This window comes from Amia ocellicauda, chromosome 9 (genome assembly GCF_036373705.1).
Source record: "Amia ocellicauda isolate fAmiCal2 chromosome 9, fAmiCal2.hap1, whole genome shotgun sequence".
NCBI classification, from domain to species: domain Eukaryota; kingdom Metazoa; phylum Chordata; class Actinopteri; order Amiiformes; family Amiidae; genus Amia; species Amia ocellicauda.
The window spans coordinates 14,209,360-14,233,866 of record NC_089858.1 but is presented as its reverse complement, the minus strand read 5'-3'; the positions used below and the strand labels follow the sequence as shown (position 1 = coordinate 14,233,866).

The following is a 24,507-nucleotide window of genomic DNA, read 5'->3' as shown; positions in this document are numbered from 1 at the left end:
GTCATTAGAATGACATTTATTCGACACAAGGACAAAATCAAACAGCCAACAAAAACCTAAAAGAGAACCTCCAATCTGTCTTTTGAGCAGCAGAGGGCAGGTGGGTGGAGCGGTTGTATGTAAGGCAGTGCTGAGCTGGCAGCTGCTCAGATTAGCCAGAGTTGTGTAATTGAGTAACATGTTTTTCACAAAGCTGGAGCTCTCCTTCTGGGGCTCTGTGTGGTGCGACTCCCCGGTGGAGAAGAGCTCAGCTTCCCATCCCCAGAACCCTGCGCCTCGGTGCAGCTGCGAGGAGACGGACAGACAGAGCCACAGCCGGCAGTGCGGGAGCAGACTGACCCAGAGTGGAGCTGTGGAGAGGGACCTCCTGGGAAGGTGAACGCGAAATGCCACAACAGCCTCGTCACACAAGCCATCCACAAAGAGGTTAATGAGCAGAATGAACAATCTGGGTTAATGAAAAGAATAAATGAGGTGTGTCAGCAAAGAGGTGCAGGAGCTGTTCCAGTAACAGCTTAGCATGTGAAAATGCCCCGGTGGGTGGTGTGCTGAGTCTGCAGGGGAACCACTGACATTTCATTTGTTTTTTTCTGGCCCACAAAGCAAAAGATAGGAAAGGCCACAGAGGAGGAAACAGCTCCTACAGGCCTGTTATATACATCTGTTGCGCAGCTCAGAAATATCCGCAAAGACATACTGAAAATATGCTGTGAAACTATAGACAGGATGTTTTAAAATAGTGGACAATGCATGTAGCAGTGTCGCCAGATGCAGGGGTTTGGACTGCAGCTGCACCGTGAAGCGCTGTGGTCAGTCTCGTTCTCAGTGCTTCTCACATGAACCCTGGGGTGTCCTGATGACATTTACACCCCTGCAGCTGACAGTCATGCCAGAGAAAGGGCATGAATCCAGCAAAATACACTGTAACGGTACAATGTGTTTTTCTGCTTTGTTCCAATTCTTATGGGTTCAAAACTAAAAATGTTCATACAAAACAAAAATGCACTGAAGACTGGTGCTGAGTTGGCTGTTGTGTGTTTTGTCTAGAGTTACGCACAGCACTGGAACAGATTACATATACAGGACTGGCCTGCACTTGCCAGCTCTAGTCTCTCGCAGTCTGCCAGGCACTGTTACTGTACTGTTAAACTGCTCTTTAAGGTTTGATACATATTTAAGATAAATATATGCAGTTTCAGAGGGGTTTACCTCAGGGCTGCAGGGACTGCGCTAGTGGTAAAGCTAAAATAACCTGTTATTTTCAGAGTGCTATAATGGCATACCCTGAATTCAAACGCAGGCGCAGTGGGTGTGCTGTGAGCTGGGGATTTTAGGTACTTTCCAGTGTTGTGTGTAAATAGACACCACCACCGCCAGGGGGATGGGATTTTCCGTAGCTCTATGTAAATAGGCATAACAGCAGCCGGGGGGGGGACTTTCCACAGCTCTGTGTACTTCACCCTGAGTTATTTCTTTATCACAGCATCTGTTCTCAAGAACAGAATGTTTTAAAATCAGGATGGAGACATTGCCCTTCCTCTCCTCGCAGCCTCAGACTTGGCCAGTTGCCAGTGTTCAGTGCTCAATTAAATGTGAAGTATTAGTAAAGTATTGGACCATATATATGTTTTCTGAGAGATCATTCATATTATATTATACGTCATTATTTAGTCCAAATAAGAAGAGGACATGCACTGCACACAGCAGAGGCAGTCAGCACCTTGGGAGCTGCCAGGGAATATATGGAAGATTCTGTTGCAGTGTACGTTAATGTTGGTGCTGTTGGACATCATAAACCACATATCCGTGGTTATAGATGTCTCATCTGTGCAATGATTGACTTGGGTAATGACCAGCGTTCCAACAGCATTTTGACTGGGATATTTCTGAGTGGACCTGCATACTTAACAGAAGATTTTGAAAATGGCAACGAGGAGATAGAGAAAAAGAAAGGACAAACTCATTTTAAGCTGCTAAAGAACTGGGTTTCACCTACTGCTGTGGCAGAGAGAAAGCTGCCAGAGCTACCAGAAACAAGAAACGAGGGGAAACGATAGGCTGTTACAGGAAGAAAATGACTAAACAAATGTAGCTGGTGCGGTCGGCACTCCCCGCTCGGTATTCAAACCGCACTGCATAGATGCTCCTCCAAGCGCTCCGCACTGCAGCAGCTCCACCCAGTAGAGCGATAAGCCCTCTATGCCAAAAGACCAGGTCTTAACCAGAGGGGTTACATCACCTGTAACCTGCTCATATACACTATGAGTCCCGTTACACAAACAAGCACTCACTCCTTTGCACGCTGGGGAGCATTGGGGCAGACAGGCGGCTCAGTACACAGGAAAAGCCAACACAGACTCCGAGTAAAGGGAGTAGCGATCCTACACTGTGTGGACTCCAGGAAAGCTAGTTCATTTGGACTGGAGGAGCCCAAGTTCAGCAGGTCACCAGATGCTGGATGAAAACCAGTGGAAGATGCAAGTGCAAGAAGGAGGAAGTAACGGAAATCACAAAGGCATTATAAAGTACCTGGATGACAAAAACAAGAGGAGCTCAAGGCATTGTTGATCATTGATCATTGACTGCTGCCTGTTGATGGCTGATCATTGAGTCCTGTCTGTTGATGGTTAATGGTTGATGGATTATTGCTGCCTTTTGAAGGTTGATTGCTGAGTGCTATCTCTTGATGGTTGATCGTTTAGTGCTGCCTGCTGATGGTTGATCGTTGATGGATTAGTGCTGTCTGTTGATGGTTAATCGTTGGCTGTATTCAAAACTGCATATTACCATACTACATTTACTACATACCAACATTTCAGTAGTTTGTTTTGTGCATAGTATATTAATTTGTAGTATGGTAAAAGAACCCGGATGGCTTGCTACATTTGCCAAAATATGAAGTATACAACCAGAACTCACTACAAGAAATACTGCATCCCATCATGCTTCACTAGTCTGTCAAATGAGGTCACATGACATATGACACTGAATCGTGAATCTTCATACTGACTTCTGTACTACTTAGAAGTCAGAAAATCATCAGTATGTAGCATGCAGTATGTACTTATGCAGTAGGGTAGTATGTGAATACAGCCATTGAGTACTGCCTCTTGATGGTTGATCATTGAGTGCTGCTTGTTGATCATTTAGTGCTGGCTGTTGATGGTTGATGGTTAATAGTTAGATGTTCACTATTGATGGTTGATCATTGATAGTTGCCTGTTAATGGTTAATCGTTGAGTGCAGCTTTGTTGATGAATGATCGTTGATTGTTGAGCGCTGCCTATTGATAGTTTATTGCTGAGTACTGCCTGATGGTAGATGATCATTGATGATAATTTCGAAACCTACTGCTGTTATGGGCAAGCAACGCCCACACGAAGCACTGCCATTGGTCAGAAGTTTCTGTTCGCTGTTCTCAGTTCTCTGCATGAAATAAGTGCTTGATTTCAACTATAAGTATTGATGCAGACCCGGAAATTAGACAGTTCCTGGAATAATGATTAATTTTGAATGTTAATCTCACTTCATTTTTTTTCTTATGCTTTACTTCTTCTATTTCTATTCCTCCCATATTGTAATAATAGAGGACACCCTGATCCCTGTGGAACTCCACTAACAACCTCACTTCAGTTAGAAGCGACTCCTCTAATCGACACCCTCTGTTTCCTAGACATCAACCAGTTAATAATCCATCTACTTACATTACCCTGAATACTTACAGTTTCTAATTTTAGGATCAGTCTTTGGTGAGGAACCTTATCAAAAGCTTTATGAAAAACTAAGTATATCATATCATATGCTTTCACATGATCTACAGCTGCAGTTGCATGTTCAAAAAACTCTAATAAATTAGTAAGACATGATCTTAGTTTTAGCTCCAAGAGCTATGTTTCTTTCTATTTCCCTCTTTGCTTTCCTGATTCCTTTCGATCTCTTTGTAGTTCAACACATTCTTTGTATTTTGTTTAGTCTCTATCCCTTTTGTATGCGCTATACAACATTTTCTTTCTCTTAATATATTTTTGCATTCTTCTATTAAACCATTTTGGCCAATGTTTTTCGTATAAAGTTCTCCTGAGCCTCTAGTAGTATTTTATTGAAATATAGCCATCCATTTTCAACTGAATCTGTATCCAGTATGCTCCAGTCTAACTCTTCTATGTGTCACCTCATACCTTCAAGGTTATCTTTTCTAAAATTGTAGACCATTGTTTTAACCTTGGTCCTTGTTTTTTTTAAAGTATGCCTCAAAGCTAACCATATTGTGATCACAGTTTGCCATTGGTTCGCTATTTAGTGTCCCTCTGACTCTATCTTGGTCATTTGAAAATATAAAATCAATGCATGCTCTCTCTCTGGTTGGTTCCCTGACAAATTGAGTTAGAAAGTAGTCATTTACCATCTCAGCCATTTCTATTTCTCCTTCTGGAGTCCCTGGGCTGGACTGGGCTTTCCCAGTCTATGTTTGGGAAATTGAATTCCCCCATTTTAACAGCCACATCCTTTCTACATGCAGTCCTGATTACACTGTACAATGCAATATGTTTCTGAATATCTGAGTTGGGTGGTCTGTAGCACACTCCTACCACTAATCCTCCAGATCTTTAATTCAAAAGTTTAACCCACAATGATTCAGTTTCATTAGCAGGATCTAATCTGAGTTTTTCTGCCCCAATGCTGTTTCTGACATATAATGCTACCCCACCACCTCTTCAATTGTGCCTGTCTCTCCTAAACTCTGTATATCCTTTCAACTTGTATTCATCCGCATCATTTTCTGTAAGCCATGTTTCTGTCATGGTCATAGTTAGATAATTGATCCTTGATAGTTGCCTGTTGATGGTTAATTGTTGAGTGCTGCCTGTTGAAGGCAAATTGTGAAGTGCTGCCAATAAATGGTTGATCATTGATTGTTGCATTTTGCCTGTTGCATTGTCCTCTGTCTACTGTCAGGTTCCTATGAACCTGTTCAGGGCAGCAGTGTAGGAATTCCCAATACATGTCCAACACACAGCAAACATACAACACCAGTCAACACATCAAACACGCAATCACACTGTTTCTCAGTTTGTGCTGTACAGGTTTTTGGGCAGCTGTGGGACCCTGCTCCAGCCCCTGATTGAACCCCCCCCTGCCTCACGCCCCACCCCCACCCTTTCTTTCTCTCACACTCTCTCTATCTCTACCTCGTACTCCTTGATCACTCCAGTCCAGGAGCAGCCCTCATTGCTACAGCTGGCCGGCAGGTTTTCTATCTCCCTGCGAGCTGCATTGTCTGGGAAAGCCTGGAGAGAGGGAGGGACAGAGAGAGGGTGCGAGTTGAGTTTCAGATTTTTTTTAAAACACAATATTGATCCAGAAAGAACAAGGAAGAGAAAGGGTGAAATCACAGTGCAGCAGTAAACAAACCACCTGAAAACTGGCCAACTGCCCTCTCACACAGCTCAGCACAGATCAAATCAGAGTCAGTAAAAAACATTTGAAGACCTTTAAACACCATACCCACAGCTCTCAGAGGGGCTGTAGTCAAGTGTAGTGTGAGAAAGAGTGGGAAACACAGTCTCACAGAAATGATGCAGCTCTCTCCACTGCAGATCCACGGCTCTCTGACAGCAGGGCCTGGTAGACATTGTGCCATACCTGCCCCCCACAGAGAGAGAGAGAGAGAGAGTTGAGGGGAGGGAGTGAGAGATGAAGAGAGGGTGAGAGAGGGATGGGAAGAGAGATATTGAGGAGAGAGAAGAGTTTTACACCACTAGTATGTGTTACACAGGCTACACACTCACACTCACAGACACACCAAGGATCACAGTCAGGCTCCTAGCGTTCCAGGCTCCTAATTCAGCCAAGCCAGTTGAACACCCCCTCGCTGGGGCCTCACTTTCCTCCACATTCCTCTTTTATTCGCCCCTTCTTTCTCTCTCTGTCTGAGTTTGTTTCGGTCCTGTTCTTTGTTTTCCTATTTCTCTCATTCTCTCTTGTGATCGTAATGTTGCAGCTGGGGAAACTATTACTTAAGTAGTATGTGTGAATGCATGTGAGCATTAGTGTGTGTGAGTGCATGTGAGTCAAGTGTTGGACTTGTGTAAGCCATGTGAGTTAGTGTGTATGTATGTGACTCATGTGAGTTTGTGTAAGTGATTGGGTCTATTTGTTTTGTTTTGTTCCCCTTGTGAACCAGACACTGGGTTGGCTTCACTTCATTACCCTGCAATTATCGGTTATTATAATTATCATAATGATTATTATCACGGCCATTTAAGCTCCCCACCATTGTTGCCAGTGTTACTCAGGGGGGGAGACTGAGGAATGTTGTCGCCATTGATGGAGGGATGCAGTGAGTCAGATCACCAGTGGGTAGTGTGGAAAGGGGCCTGACTGACATCTAGCCAATAGCCAGCACCTTGTTTTTACTGTTTTATTATTGTCAATAATAATAATAATTAATAGTAGTATTTGTTGTTGTTGTTGTTGTTGTTGTTGTTGTTGTTGTTAAATAACAATAGTGTCTGTTCTGTCTCACACTAACTCTCACAACTGAATGGATGAATACATCAAAAAAATAATGGGAGGGACTTACAGATTTTTTATCCAATAGAGATTGTGGGTCCTCCGACAGTCCCTCCTCCACACAGGCCTGGCAACGGTGAGGGGCTGAGCTGCAGAGAGAGAGGGAGGGAGAGAGAGAGAGAGAGAGAGAGAGAGAGAGGTACATAGGGGATGAGACACAGATAGAGAGAGGAAGTTGGGGGAAATGGAGAGAATGGGAGGAAGAGGAAAGAGACAGGGAGGAAAGGGAAAGGAGGGTGAATGTGTGAGAGGAAGAGATCGAAACAGACAGGCAGACAGATGGCCATCAGCGAGAACAAGTATAATTTAACCCAGGAGCAGTTCGATATGGATGAAGATCTTCAGCAGATCGTGTACAGCTATGTGTACACGTCAGTGTGAGTATAGTGGTAACAATTTTATCTTATCTACAATCATTTTTTTTTAATTGGCACCTTATCAGATTCCAGATGAGCGTACATTTCTACTTTAATCTGATATCTGAATGGTATCTAACCACTGGAATTACTCACTGGAATGTGTCCTTCAATGAGGCATGCGAAGAGAATGAATCTGCGTCAGGAGCTGCAGAGTCACCAAGCCAGGCCCAGCCGCACTTTGACTTACATTTCCTAACTACATCGCAACCTCATTCCTCATAGTCTGCTGTCTCGCTCATGTGATGTTTCTGGGTGTGAGTGGATGAGTGTATGTCACACATTCCCAACAATTAAAGATGCTTAAAAATAAACCCTGACTGCACCCTGAATAAAACTCCCTTGCTGAGACACTGCAGCTCAGCACTGGCATGCCCGGCGCGTGAGTGTCTGTGTTGTCATCAGCCCAGGCCACCGCAGGTTCTGTCCTCATCCTCCAGACACAGAGCCGCGGCCAGGAGGTTTCAGTGTGAGTTCACATTCCTTCACCTCTCTCTCTCTCTCTCTCTCTCTCTCTCTCTCTCTCTCTCTCTCTCTCTCTCTCTCTCTCTCTCTCTCTCTCTCCTCGTTCTCTGATCTGATCTTTGATCAATATCCAGAGGTGTTGCACCACCTAGCGGTAAGTGTCACTCACACCTCATGCCCCTCTGCCCCGCCCATCACCCCCCCCCCGGCTACAGCACTGTCTGCCTCCCTCTGCAGACACAGACCTGAGATGTTTGAGAGCACAGTGGGGTGGCTGTGAGGAGGTTATCATGACAGCTCTGACCAATTAGTTTTCTCTCTCTCACGCTGTGGCTTTCTCATTCTCTTGCTCACTATCTCTCCATCTCTAAGTGCTTCTCTCTCTCTCCCTCTCTCATTCTCTTACTGTCTTCTGTAGCAGGGCCTGTGGTTTTGTGAAGGACTGTGTATGTGTATTTGTGTGTGTGTTTGCCCCCCTAATGAAAAAGCAAAAAGGAAGTGATAATTTCCCAATTACAGAGTAAATCAGTGTGTGTGTTGTAGCAGTACGTTCAGTACACTCTGGCTATGTTTCTGTTAAAAAATGTTTTTCTAACTCAAGGCAGTAGAAGTGCTCATAACAGCTCTGCTACTGAAACACAGTTATATTCACGTATAGGTTTGCCTTACAATTGACAGGTGGTTGACGTAATTCCATTCCTAAATGTCTATGTTAATTAGTCCTATGGAAAATTCTTATAGTTCTTTGTTTGGAAAGTTCAAGAAGCTCCTTGTAATATCCAGAGATTTGCAAACGGCATGAACATTTATTCTCGTTCCTTCTAAAACAGTACTTGGAATAAAAAACCTGTGATTTGATTTGGACAACTCATGAAAAAGTTATATCTGTAAATTCGTTGGGGAGAAAACGTTTTCCACAAAAAAGTCTAATTGAAATACGATCAAACTATGAGCTGAAAACACACAAAGAAATTATTTAAACCTTGACTCTGGGAGGCCCCATTACTTATACAGTTCTCGTATTTGCATGTGAAGATACAATTATAGGAAAAAAACACAAAAATAAATACTTTATTGGTAGTAACAAAGTTTTCTTAATATATATTTGAACTCTAAACCTTCTTATTAATAGGCTGTATGTGGTATGCTGACAAAACATACAAAGCTAGGATGAAGTGTAGAAACTTAAGTCCAGATAATCTTCCCCAGAGGAAGAACCTGTTCCTCATTTACACCCATGAAGAAAACTGTGGCACCACCACTGGTGTGTGTGTGTGAGAGTGTGAATGTGTGTGCGTATATATGTATATATATATACCTGGTCAGCTGTGTGAGGCAGTGCACACAGAAGCGATGCCCACACTGGGCCTGGAAGGGCTTGCGGAGCACCTGCCCACACTCCTGGCACAGGTACTTGGGCTCGACGGGCACAGACAGCACGTTGCGCGGGATCCCGGGCAGACTGGTGCACAGGGAGGGGGCTGACAGAGACATCACAGCCCAGATGGAATACAGATAGCTCTGCCTGTGGGGGTGGGGGTACAGAACAACACAGTCAGACTGCTGGAGAGGAGCTTCACTGCATCTGCAAGAATGACTGACTGACTGATGGCACGGCTCAGCCTGACTCGACACAGCCCAGCATGGCATGGGGCTCAGCCAAGCCAGGCATGGCACAGCCCATCATGGCACGACATGGCACAGCCCAGCATGGCATGACACAGTCCAGGACAGTACAGCACAGCACAGCCCAGAACACTACAATGCTGCCCTGCTCTACTCCTCTGCACTTTGCTGAACTTTAAAAATAGTTTCTTAATTTAAATAGGCCGGATCTCAACGTCTTGCTATTTCAGGGATGCGGTTCTGTGCCAGTGTGCCAGTGTACATGCCCAGCGGCCTGTGTCTGCTTCTGTTTTCTGAGCCTGTGCACTACAAACATGTTACAGGTGTTTTACACCTCCCGTGCACACTGCACCTCTAAAAATAGACCCAGCGCACAGTGAGTCCACTCATACCCACACTCACACACACACACATACCACACGCTCAATGGTTGATGCTTGGAAGTCACACACACTCAGTATGTAACTTGTCTCCTATACCACGTAGAGGTGACCAACATATAGGAGTCCAGTCTCTCAGCACACAGCACCATCTGGTCTACCCCCCACAAAATGCCACCCAGTCTACTGCCCCCCCCACAGTTCCTCTGGGAATTCCCCACGCTTCTGCTAATTTGCATGCTTTGACACATATTTGCAGAAGTGCAGAGCAGTCTCAGATCTGGGCTGTGTGGCCATCAATTATTATACTGCAGATCTCTCAGATCCCTGTGCTGTCTGTTCTGCAACTCAGCACTGTCCTACCTGCTTATAATCAGTGTTGGGGGTAACGCATTATTATTATTATTATTATTTTTTTTTTCAAAATAAATTCAAAATATAATACATTTTACAACTTCCAATTTACACAGGCAAGTACTGTAATGTAAGTACTTTTTGTAGTAACGAGTCATGTAATGCGGTATGGTTCCAAAAGGAGTAATAATAGTAGTTACTGATTAAACAATGTTCTCGTTACTGCATTACATATTGTAACACTATGGCCTAGTTTCAGTCTTAGCGACCACTTGTTTGTCCTATTTATTTCAAACTCCTGCTTATTTTATTTCAAACTCCAAAGCTGCCTTTTGAAAAAAAGTTTTATTTTTGTTAATGACATTAACTGAAGCACTTGTTTTGCGGCACTATTTGTTAAATCCCTTATTTTAGAAAGGAGATGTGTAGTTGGACTTGTTCTGGGCCTTGATGCTAATGTTTAGAGAGATAAGTGGCAATACAACTTTCCTGTGGCGCTTTATTAAAACAAAAAAAGATAACAGTATGTTTCTGTCATTATTTGACTGCTTGTGTTGGTGTAACTTTGTAATTGTTTAGTGAGGTCACGCAACATTTGGGGTGTAATGCAAAGTAATCTAAGAGTAAAGTAACCAATTACTTTCACCAGGGAGTAATACGTAAAGTATTTATTACTTTTTATATGAATAAAAGTAATGACCCCATGTGAGTAACGACCCCAACACTGCTTATAATGCACTATGCTGTGTCACTGCTGTGTTAGAGTTTTGCTGTGTCAGTGCTGTGTCAGAGTTTTGTTGTGTCAGTGCTGTGTCAGAGAGAGCACAATGTTCCCCTGGAGTTCTGTGCAGGGGGAGGGGGGTCGGAGACATGGCTGAAGGCTGACTTATACTTCTGCATCTGCGTCTCTGCGTACATGCATAGGCGTCGAATGCAGACGTTCGCATAGTTGTCTGCCAACATACTTGCACGTAAGGTTGACGCGTCCACAGGGGGCAGTGTCGCATTAACACATCGCAATCTACTGAAAACGAAATGTATGGATGTAAATTAACACATACTGTTAATAACATGTTACAGAAACTACACGCACACACACACACAAATACAAATAGCATTCTGGATGTGCTGATCTATATTGTCTTGCTATAGTTGGCTAGAGACTTAACATAAGAACATACATACACACATCTCTGCGTATGTGAATTTCTCCTGCATATCCGTTCTTATATGTTACTAAATATTTGAATTAAATACATATATGGCATTTCAGCTGTTAAACTCCTCAAACTTAATGAGCTATAAATATGTTCTTCTCCAACCGTCAGACCCGCAGTTCATGTGATAGCTGAATATAATAAATATAGCTGACAATATGGGCTTTGTAATCAAATAGTAATTGATTACTAGTAATTGATATAGCGCTCGTCTGATCGACTCAGCAAGTTTCTAACATTCCTTTGGAATTCAATCCTGATCTCATTGCAAACACAGGTCTCTCGATCAATGCCAATGATTTTGTATTTTATTTTATAAATGGGGGCTTTGTAAATGGCTGCAGTTCAGCAGCAGTACCCGCCTTCCCAGCTGACAACTAGAACCCCCCCACGGTTGACATTTTGACCTGATGGGAGTTCAGGATTACCAGGGAACGCTGCAGGGGTGCAGCATGCAAAAAGGTTAAGAACCACTGGTTTAAGCCACAAACTGGTTCAGTTAAAAGTATGTTATTTAGAGCTGGGCTGGAGCAAGAAGCAGAAGACACTATACTGTATTGTAATGTACTATACTGTACTGTGTCTCTCCAGGACCAGGGCTGGAGACCCTGCTGTACTGGACTATCACTCTCTCACTCTCTCTCTGTACGGCCTCTCAGCCACTCCCTGACACCCTGTCTCAGTGCTGGTTCAGCTCACAGGAGAAGGTTGGCAAGGAGATCAGTGGCAAACAGTACAGACCACGGCACCCTGCTGAGCAGATCCAGCGTGCTCTCTGTCTGCAGGTTCCTGTGCTTCAGATAAACACTTGTTGACCCAGAAACAAACAACCTACACAGAGTCGCTGAGGACAGCACCGCGGGGGTGGGGGTTTCACATCAGCCAGTCAACAGGAACGGTAAAAAACAGTAAGATCTGCAGTGGCTTGAGAGGGTTGCCATGTCACCTAGCAATGCCACAGAATTAACCAGTTCAACGTGGCAGTTAGAGCACACCAATCACTAGAATCATCCTGCAGGAGGGGCCCTGAGACAGACATCTCTGTATCCTGCTTTCTAAACAGGAATACTGCTACTGCTACCAATACCGATACTGATACTGATACTGACACTCATAATAATTAAAATCGCACTGGACTCTGGTGGTTACTGTAAAGGTTGGGGAATGACTGTGCATTCTGCAAAACTCTCCCCCCGAACAGGCTAGGCCAGGCACTGTTTTCTCATGTGTACAATTTCCAGGCTATTCTGCTCTGTTCTGTTCTGCTCTGCATGTTAGGAGCACAAGAGGAAGGGCAACTTGCCCAGTGGAGTGAAACAGGCACAGGAAGCCCTAAGAACATTCCCAGCATTGACATGCCTGCCCCTGCCAACCCCACCCTCTGAGCCCTTGCCACAGACAGGAGCAGCAGGAAGAGCCGGTTTCAACTTTCAGAGTGAACGTGTGGAGGCAGCATGAGTCTGTGCTCTGGACTGAGTAGTTCAGCTACAATCTTATGTACAAACACTTATGTCCTGCACTGTGCTGCACAGCCCCGGCCCTCGGTCTCAATGCCTGTGTGAGCGTGGTCTCCTATACCAAGTCACAGACACATGGTTCCTCCACCCCCCGGCTCCCCCGGGGAGAGCCATGTTGCGGTCCTACTGCTTCTGTGTGTCTCAGGGTTTGAACACCTGAGCCCAGTCCATCGGCGTCTCCTTGGATCAGCACGGCACAGATACAGGTCCCCTAGTCTTGTCTGCCTGTCTGTCTGTCTTTATTTCTGTCTGCCTGTCTGTCTGTCTGAATGTCCATCTGCCTTTCTTGTCCGTCCCTGGGAATTGCCCTGATCACACAGACTCCCCCATGGTGGCAGAAGTTCATATGTTGGTACTGCGTAGCTCTCTAGCGCTCTGTGCTCTGTCTGTGAGTCTCCATCTGCTTCACATTCCAATTTGCATCAACCGAACAGAATCCAGATGGATTTCTTCTTCCAGAAAGATATGTGACCTCATAGACTCCACATATGATCATTCTGTCTGGAGAGGTTCAGTTTGATTTGTTTTAGCCATGCAGGTTGTTGCTGTAGGCATCTGGGACTGGCAGTGTGAGTAGTGGCAATATATACACAGGAGGGGATTCCAGTTGACGGCTATTCTTTTCTGCCGTATCAATTAATCTGGCAGTAAAAATTGACAGCTGTTTTTTTTTTCTGATAAGTGCAGAGACTGCTCTTATCTCAGTGTCTCAGAGGAGCTGATGTCCCTATACTGTGTACCAGTGAGTCTCCAGTCCTGTGGGTCTACAGTACAGCAGGGTCTCCAACCCTGGTCTTGAGAGAGACAGTAGAGTATAACAGGGTCTCCAGCCCTGGTCCTGGAGAGAGAGAGTACAGTACAGCAGGGTCTCCAGCCGAGGTCCTGGAGAGAGACAGTACAGTACAGCAGGGTCTCCAGCCGAGGTCCTGGAGAGAGACAGTACAGTACAGCAGGGTCTCCAGCCCAGGTCCTGGACAGACACCATAGGCTACAGGATCTTCTGTGTGTCACTCCAGTCCATTTCTCTTTTTCCAGTTACTGTTTAAACGCTTTAATCAATAACTGCAGTCACTTCCTGTTCCCTGTTGTTGAAACCGTCCAACTTGAGTAAGTTGAGTAATAGACAATTAAAACCCACATTGTAATACATTACATTTAATTTCCACAGGAAGGTACAGCAGCATGAAACAACCGATACGCCTCGAATCGCGCTGCTCTGCGGGACTCCGCGCTGTAATGGCAGTCTGTCTCAGAGTCGCGCTGCTCTCCAGCAGGTCGAGTCGACGCAGACATATTGAAGCACAATAACAACAGTCTTACTGCCCCCTCTTTCTCTATAATAACCAGCTCCTGCTATTCATTAAAGTGTATTATAACTGTTTAAAGTTATAAGGGCCGTACCCCCTCCCCCAACAGTTGTTGGGACACTACAGTCCGAGTGCTCAGTGTCCGGGCACCCTCCCGCAGTGGCGCTCCTATCTGCGGCTCAGCTCTACAGCAGGCAGCGCTGCCTGGAGAACACAGTGAATTCAGTTGTACTCACCACGAAATGTTCCTCTGGTTTGAAAGTACAGAAATACTAGTCTTGCAGCTATGCGATATCTATTGCTCCTCCCCTTTCACAAACCCCGACCAACATTGCTTTAATGTTCAGTCTTTCTATAGTGATCCTTTTATATATATATATATATATATATATATATATATATATATATATATATATATATATATATATATATATATATATATATATAATTTAAACATATTTATGTTTTGAAAGGAGCGCTTTGGGTGGCACTAGTCAGGTACCTCACAACTGCTATACACGTATATAAATAAGTATATAATACATGTCTATATGATAATACATAAGGCTAAGTTGATATAATACATGTCTATACAATATGTATATAAAATATAAAATTAACTTTAGAAAGGAACAAAACATCAAAAATTATAATATTTATTATTATTATTATTTTAATAATAATTTCCGGCGAAATGCTTGTTATAGGCTACATCACATTGTTTTTACATAGCCTATAGCCTGATGAATGATTTCTTTGACCGAAAGGAGGTACAGATTAAATGTCGTGTGTACGTGTATTTCTCATGGAACATCTGAGTGACTAAACCTGCATTAAACTGGGTTAAAAAATATACCAGTGATTCAAACTAAAAGCTACGGCATATATTCCTACATATAAATGACTCTCTCTCTCACACATACACAGTGAGAACATCATCCTCAGACCAACAGACCACGCTTCAAACGACAGATTTAAGTTTTCTTTGAAATTCTGTTCTTTCTCTAAACCTCCCTCATTCACACACTGTTTCAATTTCATTAAAATTATTATTTTTTCTGCAGGACTTGGTTAATTAACAATACTATCATTAATCTCTTTCGTTCTTACTCCCTCTCCCTCCAGACCTCTCTGGACCGCGGGGGTTTTACCTGTGTGAACCGATAGAAAGAAAAGCTCATCATAGACGTGCAAAAAATGAAGTGTTTATTTGATCGAAATCAATGGTATGTCTAAATAAAAACAGGAATTAACTTGGGGAATTTATAATAATAAATACATAAATAAATAATATTGGGTATTATTATTATTATTATTATTATTATAACAGATCACACAGTGGAACTACTACCCAAAATTATTTTTGTATTATTATTCATATTATTATAAATTACCCAACTTAACTGCTGTTTTTTTTATTTAGACACACCATTGATTTCGATCAAATAAACACTTCATTTTTTGCACGTCTATAAGCTTTTATTTATTATTATTATTATTATTATTTAATGGGCTCTATCGTTATTATACTCTAATTGAAAATTAAAAGTTATATGTGATGTGTATGTGTAAATGAGTGATATTTATTGAGATTTTGTCAATGCAAATATGAATGTACAAATGTACGACTGAATGTATGAATAAATAAATGCATTACCCGTGAGCTGCTGTAAATGTACTTAATTGTTTGATTTTAAGGACCATACTGATTTCGTAAAAGTACTTTGCACGCAAAACTATGAAAAGAGAATTGCCACTGGAAATCTAGAATTGTATGTCTATGGTGTTGACAATGGCGCAACAATGTCGCAGATCGCACACTTGCTCCCTCGAGGTACTACGGTGGCCGAGAGGGCGAGTGAAGGAGCCAATCGCGCTGTTTGTCCTTCAATGTCGCTTCGGCGCAGTGAACAGAAGTCCCACAACTCTTTGCGCTAAAGGCAGAGACACGTCAATTGGAAAATATGACAGCGGCGGGTTTATAAATGTAATGACGGTTGTAGATACTGCTAAATTATATTGCAAGGGAATTATAATACACAGATAGATAATATACAATTATTATATAATCATGATTTAAATAATGTCTCCAAATTCCAGTGATTCTTGTTTTGTTGCGGAATGGGTTTAATTATCTGATTCATGTTGTCCTTTATGGGACATATTTTGGGACATTTTATTTATGATGTATGTTGAACCGACAAATGTTTTTTTTTTTATGTATTAACTGTGCCATTTTATCACTGATCGTGAAGCTTTGGTTTTTATAGGCACTGTCATTATAAACAGCAACTGCACAAGAAAAAGCCCAATTTCTATTGCTTTTTAGATCTGTGGGAAAAAGTGAGGCTATTATAAAAAGTACGTTAAGCGCTTGTAAATCCTAGAACAGGGATGGCGAGCCTTTTTTGGCTGGAGTACCCAAAGTCGGGTTTGTATACTTTGCTAAGTGCCAAATGGTGCCATTGATAAATTAGGGAAATACAAGTTTATACAAGGACTAAAGGGCTTTTTTTAACCAACATTATATGTATTTGTTGTTATTAAGCAAACATGCCAACAAAACAAACCGCAATATACAGAAAAATCTGAAAACTATGGATAGAACCATCCCAACCATCTGCCACCTGAATCCACTTGATTATGAGTGTGCACAAATGTACTATACAATCAAATGCATAATTTATTTATTTTTGACAATTTAAAGCTTTCTTTTACCAACTTTATGAAGTTTTTAAATTGCCGGAGTGTTAAATATGAATGATTGTAGCCATTTCTCCGTTTGATACAGGAGATAACGGTAAACAAAATGCTTTCGCCCCGCGTGGTCAACAAACACGTCCAACGCTGACACAATTAATCACAACAGGACAGACTTACAGTTTCTGTCATCTCCCCCTGCGCCCAGAGTGCCACACTGCAGCATAAACACTCATCATAATATTAACATCTCGTTTCTGAAGTGCAGATTTTCGCAGTTCTGCGCGGATCTGCGCAGCTCCACCAATGGGAGATGAGGATTCTGCAGTTCTGCGCATAACAGCGATAATCTGTGCACAAGAACCCGACCTAAAATATTAATATTCAGAAAATACGTGAGCGCTGCTGAGTTACTAGCAAAAAATAAAATATAAACGGAGATAGTCGCTCATTTGGCGTGCCAAGCTTTACGGCATTGCGTACCGGGCACGGTGCACAAGTTGCCACCCCTGTCCTAGAACATATGTTGCGCAACAATAACTTATTAATTACCTTGTTTACGTCAACATATTTACAGTTAGATTCATTAACACGTTTATTTGCTCAATAATAATAATAATTATAATACATAATTATAACATAATCATACATAATTAAAAATATCTGATACATATTGATATTTAAGTGTTATATTGAATATTATAATTGTCTACCCATAAACATTCTATACATTCTCCAGCACTGTGCGAACTTTCTCACAGAATGGTGAATTGTTTAATTCCTTCATTCCTTCACCATTTTTACGTTTAAAATCTGGCCTGGTTTGCGCTGCCCAGGAGTACCACCACCCTCCTCCACCACTGCCCACACATGCCCTTGACATAAAGACCATTGGCCTGTGTGGTCACTGAAAAGTCGCTGTATACAACCTTGAACAATAGATTACCTCTTCTTGTTCTTGTTCTTCTTGTTCTTGTTCTTCTTGTTCTTCTGCGCCCTCACACTGTGCAAAGTGAAAGTTACCTAATCTGTTACGACATGTATTGAAAGAAACGAAAGTCAAGCATTTTCAGTTTGTCAAACGTGGGTAGTGTTTAGTGGGTGAGATGGTAGCAGTAATACTAATAGTATAGTAATAGTAATAATCGTTTGTAAATTGTGTTTTTACTTTAACTTTACATTCAATATTAAAACAGTAATATTCGATGTAGTTTAAGGAAGGATAATATACAAAGTGCATGTTGGTGTGTGTAATCATGCTAGTGATTTAGCAAGATTACAAATGTATATAATCTTCGTCTACCCGCTAGCAAAATGCCAAAAATATTTTAGCAGGGCGGGAATGAGCTGCTGTGTGAGTCCTGGCAGTGATAGTGCCTTTCTCCTGCGAGCCGAAAGCGAAACCTGTCCCTCTCGAGGCTCCGTAGAAGCAAATCGCGTGTGTGTTCATAGTTGACTGGGGTCCGAGCGAAGGGCAGAGCGGTCGCGGTTCGGGTCGGTGATGTGCTGCAGGGCAGCGGGCGGCGGGTGTTGTCGCCTGGGGTTTGTACAGTGACAGTGAGCGCTACAGTCCACAGAACCGCGATGCTGGCGGCGGCTCGGAAGGTTGCAGCAGTGCGGGCCCGAGTACAGGGTCTCGGTGCAGGTACGGTGAGAGAGAGAGAGAGAGAGAGAGAGAGAGAGAGAGAGAAGACCGGGGGCGCTGCTACACGGGGAGTTTGAAGCGGCCCGTCCCCGTCGGTTATCTGACACAGCTGTACCGTTTCAGTTTGTGTCTGTTCGTCACCAGCGGGAAAACCCAAGAACGCATAGCGCCACTGACACACACACTATTCAAATAGACATAGCTTCAACCAGCTCATATGTATATGTAGCTGAGAACATGTGTATGTATGATACAAATGTGTGTGCGGGCTGGAGTGACGAGAAAACCCAGCAGGATGTGTAAATATATACTGTGTGGGTATATTTATTTGAAGCCCTTTCCTGGAGAGATCCAGGATTTGGAGGTCAAGCAGCGGTCCAGTCCAGTACTTACCTACAGCGCTGTGTCCAGTATGGTGCTGGGGTCAGTGGTCTGGACTCCTGTGCTCTGTCTGTCTGCAGTCTCTTTGAGCACAGACAAGCTGACGTGGCCACAGGCTGTGCTAACTGTTTCACAACACCAGCCATATAGTCTTCCTGGAACTGCAGAGTGTGTGTGTGTGTGCACGCATGCCTGTGGATGGGAGAGAGCTGTGCAGTGACTGGGTCTGGGGGGTAGTGGGAGGCCAGGTAGGAATTTACCTGGAGTCACTGAGTCACCTGTTTGTTGTTGATGCAGTAGCGTCAGTGTGGAATTTAACACTGCACTCTGAACTTTGGGAATCCCCAGGATTTACCAACCCATGTCTACAACTGTCAACTGGCTGTACATGTGAGTGAGTTTGAGCATGTGTGTATGGGTGGTCTCTGTTGTAATCACACACACTTCTATATAATCATGAGGGTGTATTCATCTGTGTGTCTGTCTGTCTCCCCTCTCTGTTGGCAGTGTGGCAGTGTGAGAGATGGCAGCACTCTGAGCTGGGCTCCACAGTGCATCCTGGTGGTGAGGGTGGGTACTGTGGGCTGTACCCTGGACATGTGCCCACCAGCCCCCTGCAGAAGGCTCTGTTGGCAGTGGGCTCAGGTGTCGCTGCTCTCCTGGACCCCTACCGGCATGGTGAGCCCTCCACACACACTGGCACACCTCTGTTTGTCCCTGTATAGCTGTCTGTGTTGATATTCTGGGTTTAATATATAATCTATAATCTTTTTTTGCCCCCCCCCCCCCCCCCCCGTGTGTAGACAGTGTGGCAGTGCTCGGCGAGACTACGGGCCAGCTGGCTCTGCGCAGCCTGAGAGATCAGATGAAGAGAGACCCTGAGGGACAGAGCATCCTTCAGTGCGTATGACACTATACACAATAAACACCTCTGCACACATTTCACGAAACACACATAATTCACAACACATGAACACACGGTACAATACACAACATTCACACTCCGTGTCTTGGTGTACCAGTATACCTGTGAGTCAGAATCTGTCTCCCAGTGTCCCCCTGTGTGACTGTGCGGTGTCCTGTCTGTCCAGGGAGCGTCCGCGGATCCGTCTCTCCACGCTGGACATGTCCGCACTGGGTGCCCTGCCTAACGGGACCCTGGGGAGGGAGTACCTGCGCTTCCTGCAGACCAACGTGAGTGTGGGGGAGGCGTGACCTTGCCCCCCCCACCTACATATCTCTCTCTCTCTCTCTCATCTCCTCTCCCTCCCTCCGAACACTGACTGAGCAGAATTTGCACTTTATCTCCAGGGCCTGGGAGTTCAAACATGATTTGGGATTCAATCCTGCAAATGGGTAGTTCAAAACCAAAAAAGTGGATTTGGATCACTTAGAAATCTGATCAGATCAGGTAGTCGAATCCAAGCTATAATCCGGATCAAATCTTCAAAACGGGTAGTTCACAATTTATAGTGTAGAATTGGATAATTTGATACACAAGATCAGGATTACCCAGATCCCAGTAGAAGGGTGGATTTAGAGTGGATTACTAAAACAAAATGTACAATACAATTCATTCAAAAACACATTTCAATATAAATAAGGTGGGAAAGATTGTAAATAATAAAAATACAATTGTAAAATTAATATTTGTTTTTATGTAACATTTACTGTAATACAGCAGACACCATGTATATTCTGTAACTCTATTCTGAGTAGTGGAGTCAACCAAATTATGAGTTAATCTGCAAAACATGAATAAAACATAATAAACAAACATACAAATATTTATAACAGAAGCATATCTTCATCATGGTCAAACATTTGTTAACTAAATAGGCATCTGTCCATCTGTAATCAATCTTAAACTTGTTGACAGTAGCATCTCTAATTGAATGCCCACTAAGTCTGTAATTTAGAGAGTCCACAAGCAGGCCTGGATCCTCAACAGGAGCAGGCGGCGCTGGAAGATCCTCATCTTCACCACAGAGAGAACTCTGCATCGGATAGCAATGTTGTGCAACACAATACAAGCCAATATGATGCTGCAGGCATGTTGCGGCTCCACGCGCAAATAATTAAGGCAAGCGAAGCGACTCTTTACAATCCCGTTTATACGCTCAATAATACACCTTGTTTTTCTGTGTGTATTGTTGTAGCAGGTCTGTGAGGCTGTATTTGATGTGGGAAAAGGTGTCATCATCCATGGCAGGAGTGGGTAGGCACTGTCACCTAATATGCCATCCAGTCTGTTGGTTTGCAAGCTGCTGAATAGTTGGCTAGTTAAGATGCGTGCGTCATGAACTGACCCACTGCACTACACAGTTGAGGTGATGGCAAGGTCAGCATCTCCCACAAGCTGAACATTGATGCTGTGTCTCCCTTTCCTACTGACAAACTCCCATTCCCACTGACGAGGGGCTTGCACATGCACATGGATGCAGTCTATCACCCCAATTGTGTTGGGCATATTTCCAAAAACGTGCGCTTCATCGCAGCAATTTCGTCATCATTCGGAAATACAACAAACTGATTAATTAATTGATAAAATGCCCCAGATGCATAGAAGCGCAGAGCAATGACGACCTGTTCTTCCACAGTCAGCGCATGACTCCGCAGGGTTCTGTGATGCAATTGTGGCCTAACAGGATCTACTAAGTAGTTCATATCAGCAACTCCAAAGCAAAAACGTACATGAACTTCTTCTGTAGTATACTATTGAAGAGGTTTGGGACGCTCAAAATAGACTCTTTGGTGGTAAGGTCTTCTTTCAGCATGGTGAATGTGAACAACACCATAATACCATATTACAGTGTTCTCAGATTCTCTGACTAACGGATATGAAACAGGTCATTGAAAATACACACCTGTGACTTCAATCAGATAGAAATGTTAGGGCTTGTGATCAATTATATCACTGAGAACCACTAAAGCCAAGACTTACAAAAAGCCAGTCTTGGCAACACCAGCAAGGACAAAACATGGATACAAAGGGGACACATTTTACACCTGCAGAGACCCACTCACTGCAAGAGAGTGTAAGGTCACACTACAGCTCTTTAGTCAGCACTTTTAATGCAGAAGGTGGAGCAGCAACATTCAAAATGAAAAACCTAATATGGATTGAAATAACAGCAAATGTGAATGCCACAGGATCTGGACAGAAGAGGATGGTGGAGCAAGTGCAGCTGAGGTGGAAGAACCTAAAACAGAAGGCTACTAGAGACCACAGTCAGGCCAAAAACCCAGAAACTGGTAACAAGCCCTATAAACGGGGTGATTACACAGATGTTGTACTAGACATCATTGGTGGCCAGTATTCCCAATAATTGCAAGGGATACCAAATATTCCACAGGGAGTTGCAGCTGGCTAGTAAATGTGTGTGTTGAATCAGCCTGCAGTCAAGATGTCACACAAGTCTGCACCCCTGTTGAACCAGAAGCTGGACCCTCAGCTAGCAGTAGGCCTACACCACAGCTACCTCCTAAAAAAGGTTCAAGCACACCAGGAATGCAGAGAGAAGAGAATCGGATGCCTATGAAACACTTTTACAGTGTTAGACAGAGGGCAGAGGTGCAAATCCATCTTGCAAAGGAGCAAATACAGCTGACTCTACTTCAGCAAACAGAAGCCAGATTTCTTATTCAGCTCAAGGCACGCCATGGGGATGCTCTGCCTTTGAATGAAGAGGAGGCCTGAACAGTTTTTTTTGTTGTTGCTGTATTATGTGTATTTTTGTTCTTTACAATTGAGCTTTAGATGTTACAATCAATCAGGTGTGTTTATTTAGTACAAAACATGACATATAATTAAAATGAAAGGCCTCAAAATAACAATGTGTTTATATATAGTACTGTGCAAAAGTTTTAGGCAGTTGTGAAAAAATGCTGTAAAGTAAGAATGCTTTCAAAAATAGACATGTTAATAGATTATATTTATCAATTAGCTAAATGCAAAGTGAGTGAACAAAAGAAAAATCTACATCAAATCAATATTTGGTGTGACAACCCTTTGCCTTCAAAACAGCATCAGTTCTTCTAGGTGCACTTGCACACAGTTTTTGAATGAACTTGGCAGGTAGGTTGACCCAACTAACCCCAGTTCTTCTGTGGATTTAGGCAGCCTCAGTTGCTTCTCCGTCTTCATGTGATCCCAGACAGACTCGATGATGTTGATAACTGTCGCTGTATGTTTGGGGTTGTTGTCATGCTGCAGAATACATTTGGAGGCAATCAGATGCCTCCCTGATGGTATTGCATGATGGATAAGTATCTGCCTGTACTTCTCAGCATTGAGGAGACCATTAATTCTGACCAAATCCCCAACCCCATTTGCATAAATGCAGCCCCAAACTTGCAAGGAACCTCCACCATGCTTCACTGTTCACTAATTCATGTACTGCTCTCCAGCCCTTCGGCGAACAAACTGCCTTCTGCTACAGCCAAATATTTCAAAATTTGACTCATCAGTCCAGAGCACCTGCTGCCATTTTTCTGCACCCAAGTTCCTGTGTTGTTATTTTGAAGGCAAAGGGTGGTCACATCAAATATGGATTTGATTTAGATTTTTCTTGTGTTCACTCAATCTGCATTTAGCTAATTATCTATGTCTATTTTTGAAAGCATTCTTACTTTACAGCATTTTTTCACACCTGCCTAAAACATTTGCACAGTACTGTATATATATAAAATGTGTTTTTATTACAATATATACACATCCAGTAGGGGGAGATAAGCAGGAATGCAGCACTGAAAAGCAGGATCTGGATCAGGGTGATCCATTCCTCAATTACCTTCAAATACCGGGACAAGATCTTGCTGGATTTTCTGATCCTGGATTACAAAAAATGGGATTTCCAAAATTAGATTAAAAGTTTTGAACTCCCAGGCCCAGGACGCTGTGAAAATTTAAAGTCTGCATGGCAGTGTGGGTGTGGAACGTAAGAACTAAAATGAACAATTCCCACCCCCTCTCTCTCCCCAGAGGGTGACCCCAGACTCCCGGCTGGCCGTGCGCTTCGTGGATGATGAGGAGCTGGCGTATGTGATGCAGCGATACCGTGAGGTTCACGACCTCCTGCACACGCTACTGCACATGCCCACTAACATGCTGGGTTAGTCACCGGACCACCCGAGAGGTGTTTGTGAGCCTCTGAATGTGTGTGGGCTGCCCTGTAGGATGCACTGTGCTGACCACACTGTCTCTACAGGTGAAGTGGTGGTGAAGTGGTTTGAAGCTGCCCAGACTGGCCTGCCCATGTGCATGCTAGGAGCTGCACTGGGACCCCTGCGCCTCTCACCCAGGTCAGACCCCTCCTGTACGACTCGTCTGTTATTACTACCAACTAAAGTTATAATTATTGTTAGTCTGTGCTCTGTCTCTGACTATCCCTCTGTCCCATAGGCGGCTGCAGCCCCTGGTGAGCACACTGGTACCGTGGGCGCTGCGCAGTGGCTGCAATGCCCGCTGTGTGCTGAGTGTATACTATGAGCAGCGTTGGGGACAGAACCTGGAGGAGCTGAGGGAGGAGCTGGGAATCGAGCCGCCCCCAGCCCTAAGGCATCGGAGAGGTGATCCATTGCAGCACTGATTGGTGGGCGGGACTTTGAAGGCTCATGGCTCTGCAGGGTCTCCAGATTTTTGTTCCAATCGGAGCTCCTAATACCGCGGTTTTAGCTTGGCTTCCCTGGCCCGGATTGACAGCTGGTTCTGACAGTGTGGACAATTCAGAGACCTGTAAACGCCACTGGGCTGGACTTTGTTCCTCCTCGAGATGGAGTGAAAGCCAGAGCTAGGGTCAGAGGTCAGCACTAGGACCCCCCCCCCCCCCCTCCAGTTTGTATAACTGCCAACTGCTCTCTCTCACTGGGACTGTTATAACCTGTACTTGGATCTGATGTAATACATGTCAACCACACTGCCCCA

General features: G+C 43.7%; 2 protein-coding genes across 6 annotated transcripts in view; one reads left to right on the top strand and one right to left on the bottom strand.

Annotated features, from left to right (window-relative positions):
- The window catches only part of traf2b (Tnf receptor-associated factor 2b), a 26,793-nt gene extending 7,987 nt beyond the window's left edge, over positions 1-18,806 (bottom strand). The window contains exons 1-5 of one of the 4 annotated variants that reach the window (XM_066713308.1): positions 18,594-18,806; positions 17,502-17,558; positions 8,773-8,979; positions 6,584-6,662; positions 5,190-5,288 (exon numbers count right to left, since the gene is read on the bottom strand). In XM_066713308.1, coding sequence (XP_066569405.1) covers positions 5,190-5,288; positions 6,584-6,662; positions 8,773-8,979; positions 17,502-17,558; positions 18,594-18,727 — 576 coding nt within the window. In that variant the 5' untranslated portion in view covers positions 18,728-18,806. The other 3 variants (XM_066713309.1, XM_066713310.1, XM_066713311.1) reach the window with 3 other exon arrangements.
- On the top strand, positions 17,847-24,507 carry coq4 (coenzyme Q4 homolog (S. cerevisiae)). Of its 2 annotated transcripts, XM_066713313.1 has the most exons (8): positions 17,847-18,200; positions 18,930-18,971; positions 19,089-19,259; positions 19,385-19,481; positions 19,673-19,775; positions 23,566-23,695; positions 23,792-23,885; positions 23,986-24,507. In XM_066713313.1, the coding sequence occupies exons 1-8, from the start codon at positions 18,140-18,142 to the stop codon at positions 24,170-24,172; spliced, it is 885 nt and encodes a 294-aa protein (XP_066569410.1). In that variant the 5' UTR covers positions 17,847-18,139; the 3' UTR covers positions 24,173-24,507. The 2 variants fall into 2 exon arrangements, with proteins under 2 accessions (XP_066569410.1, XP_066569412.1); XM_066713315.1 differs by lacking the exon at positions 18,930-18,971 and having other exon boundaries at positions 17,862-18,200.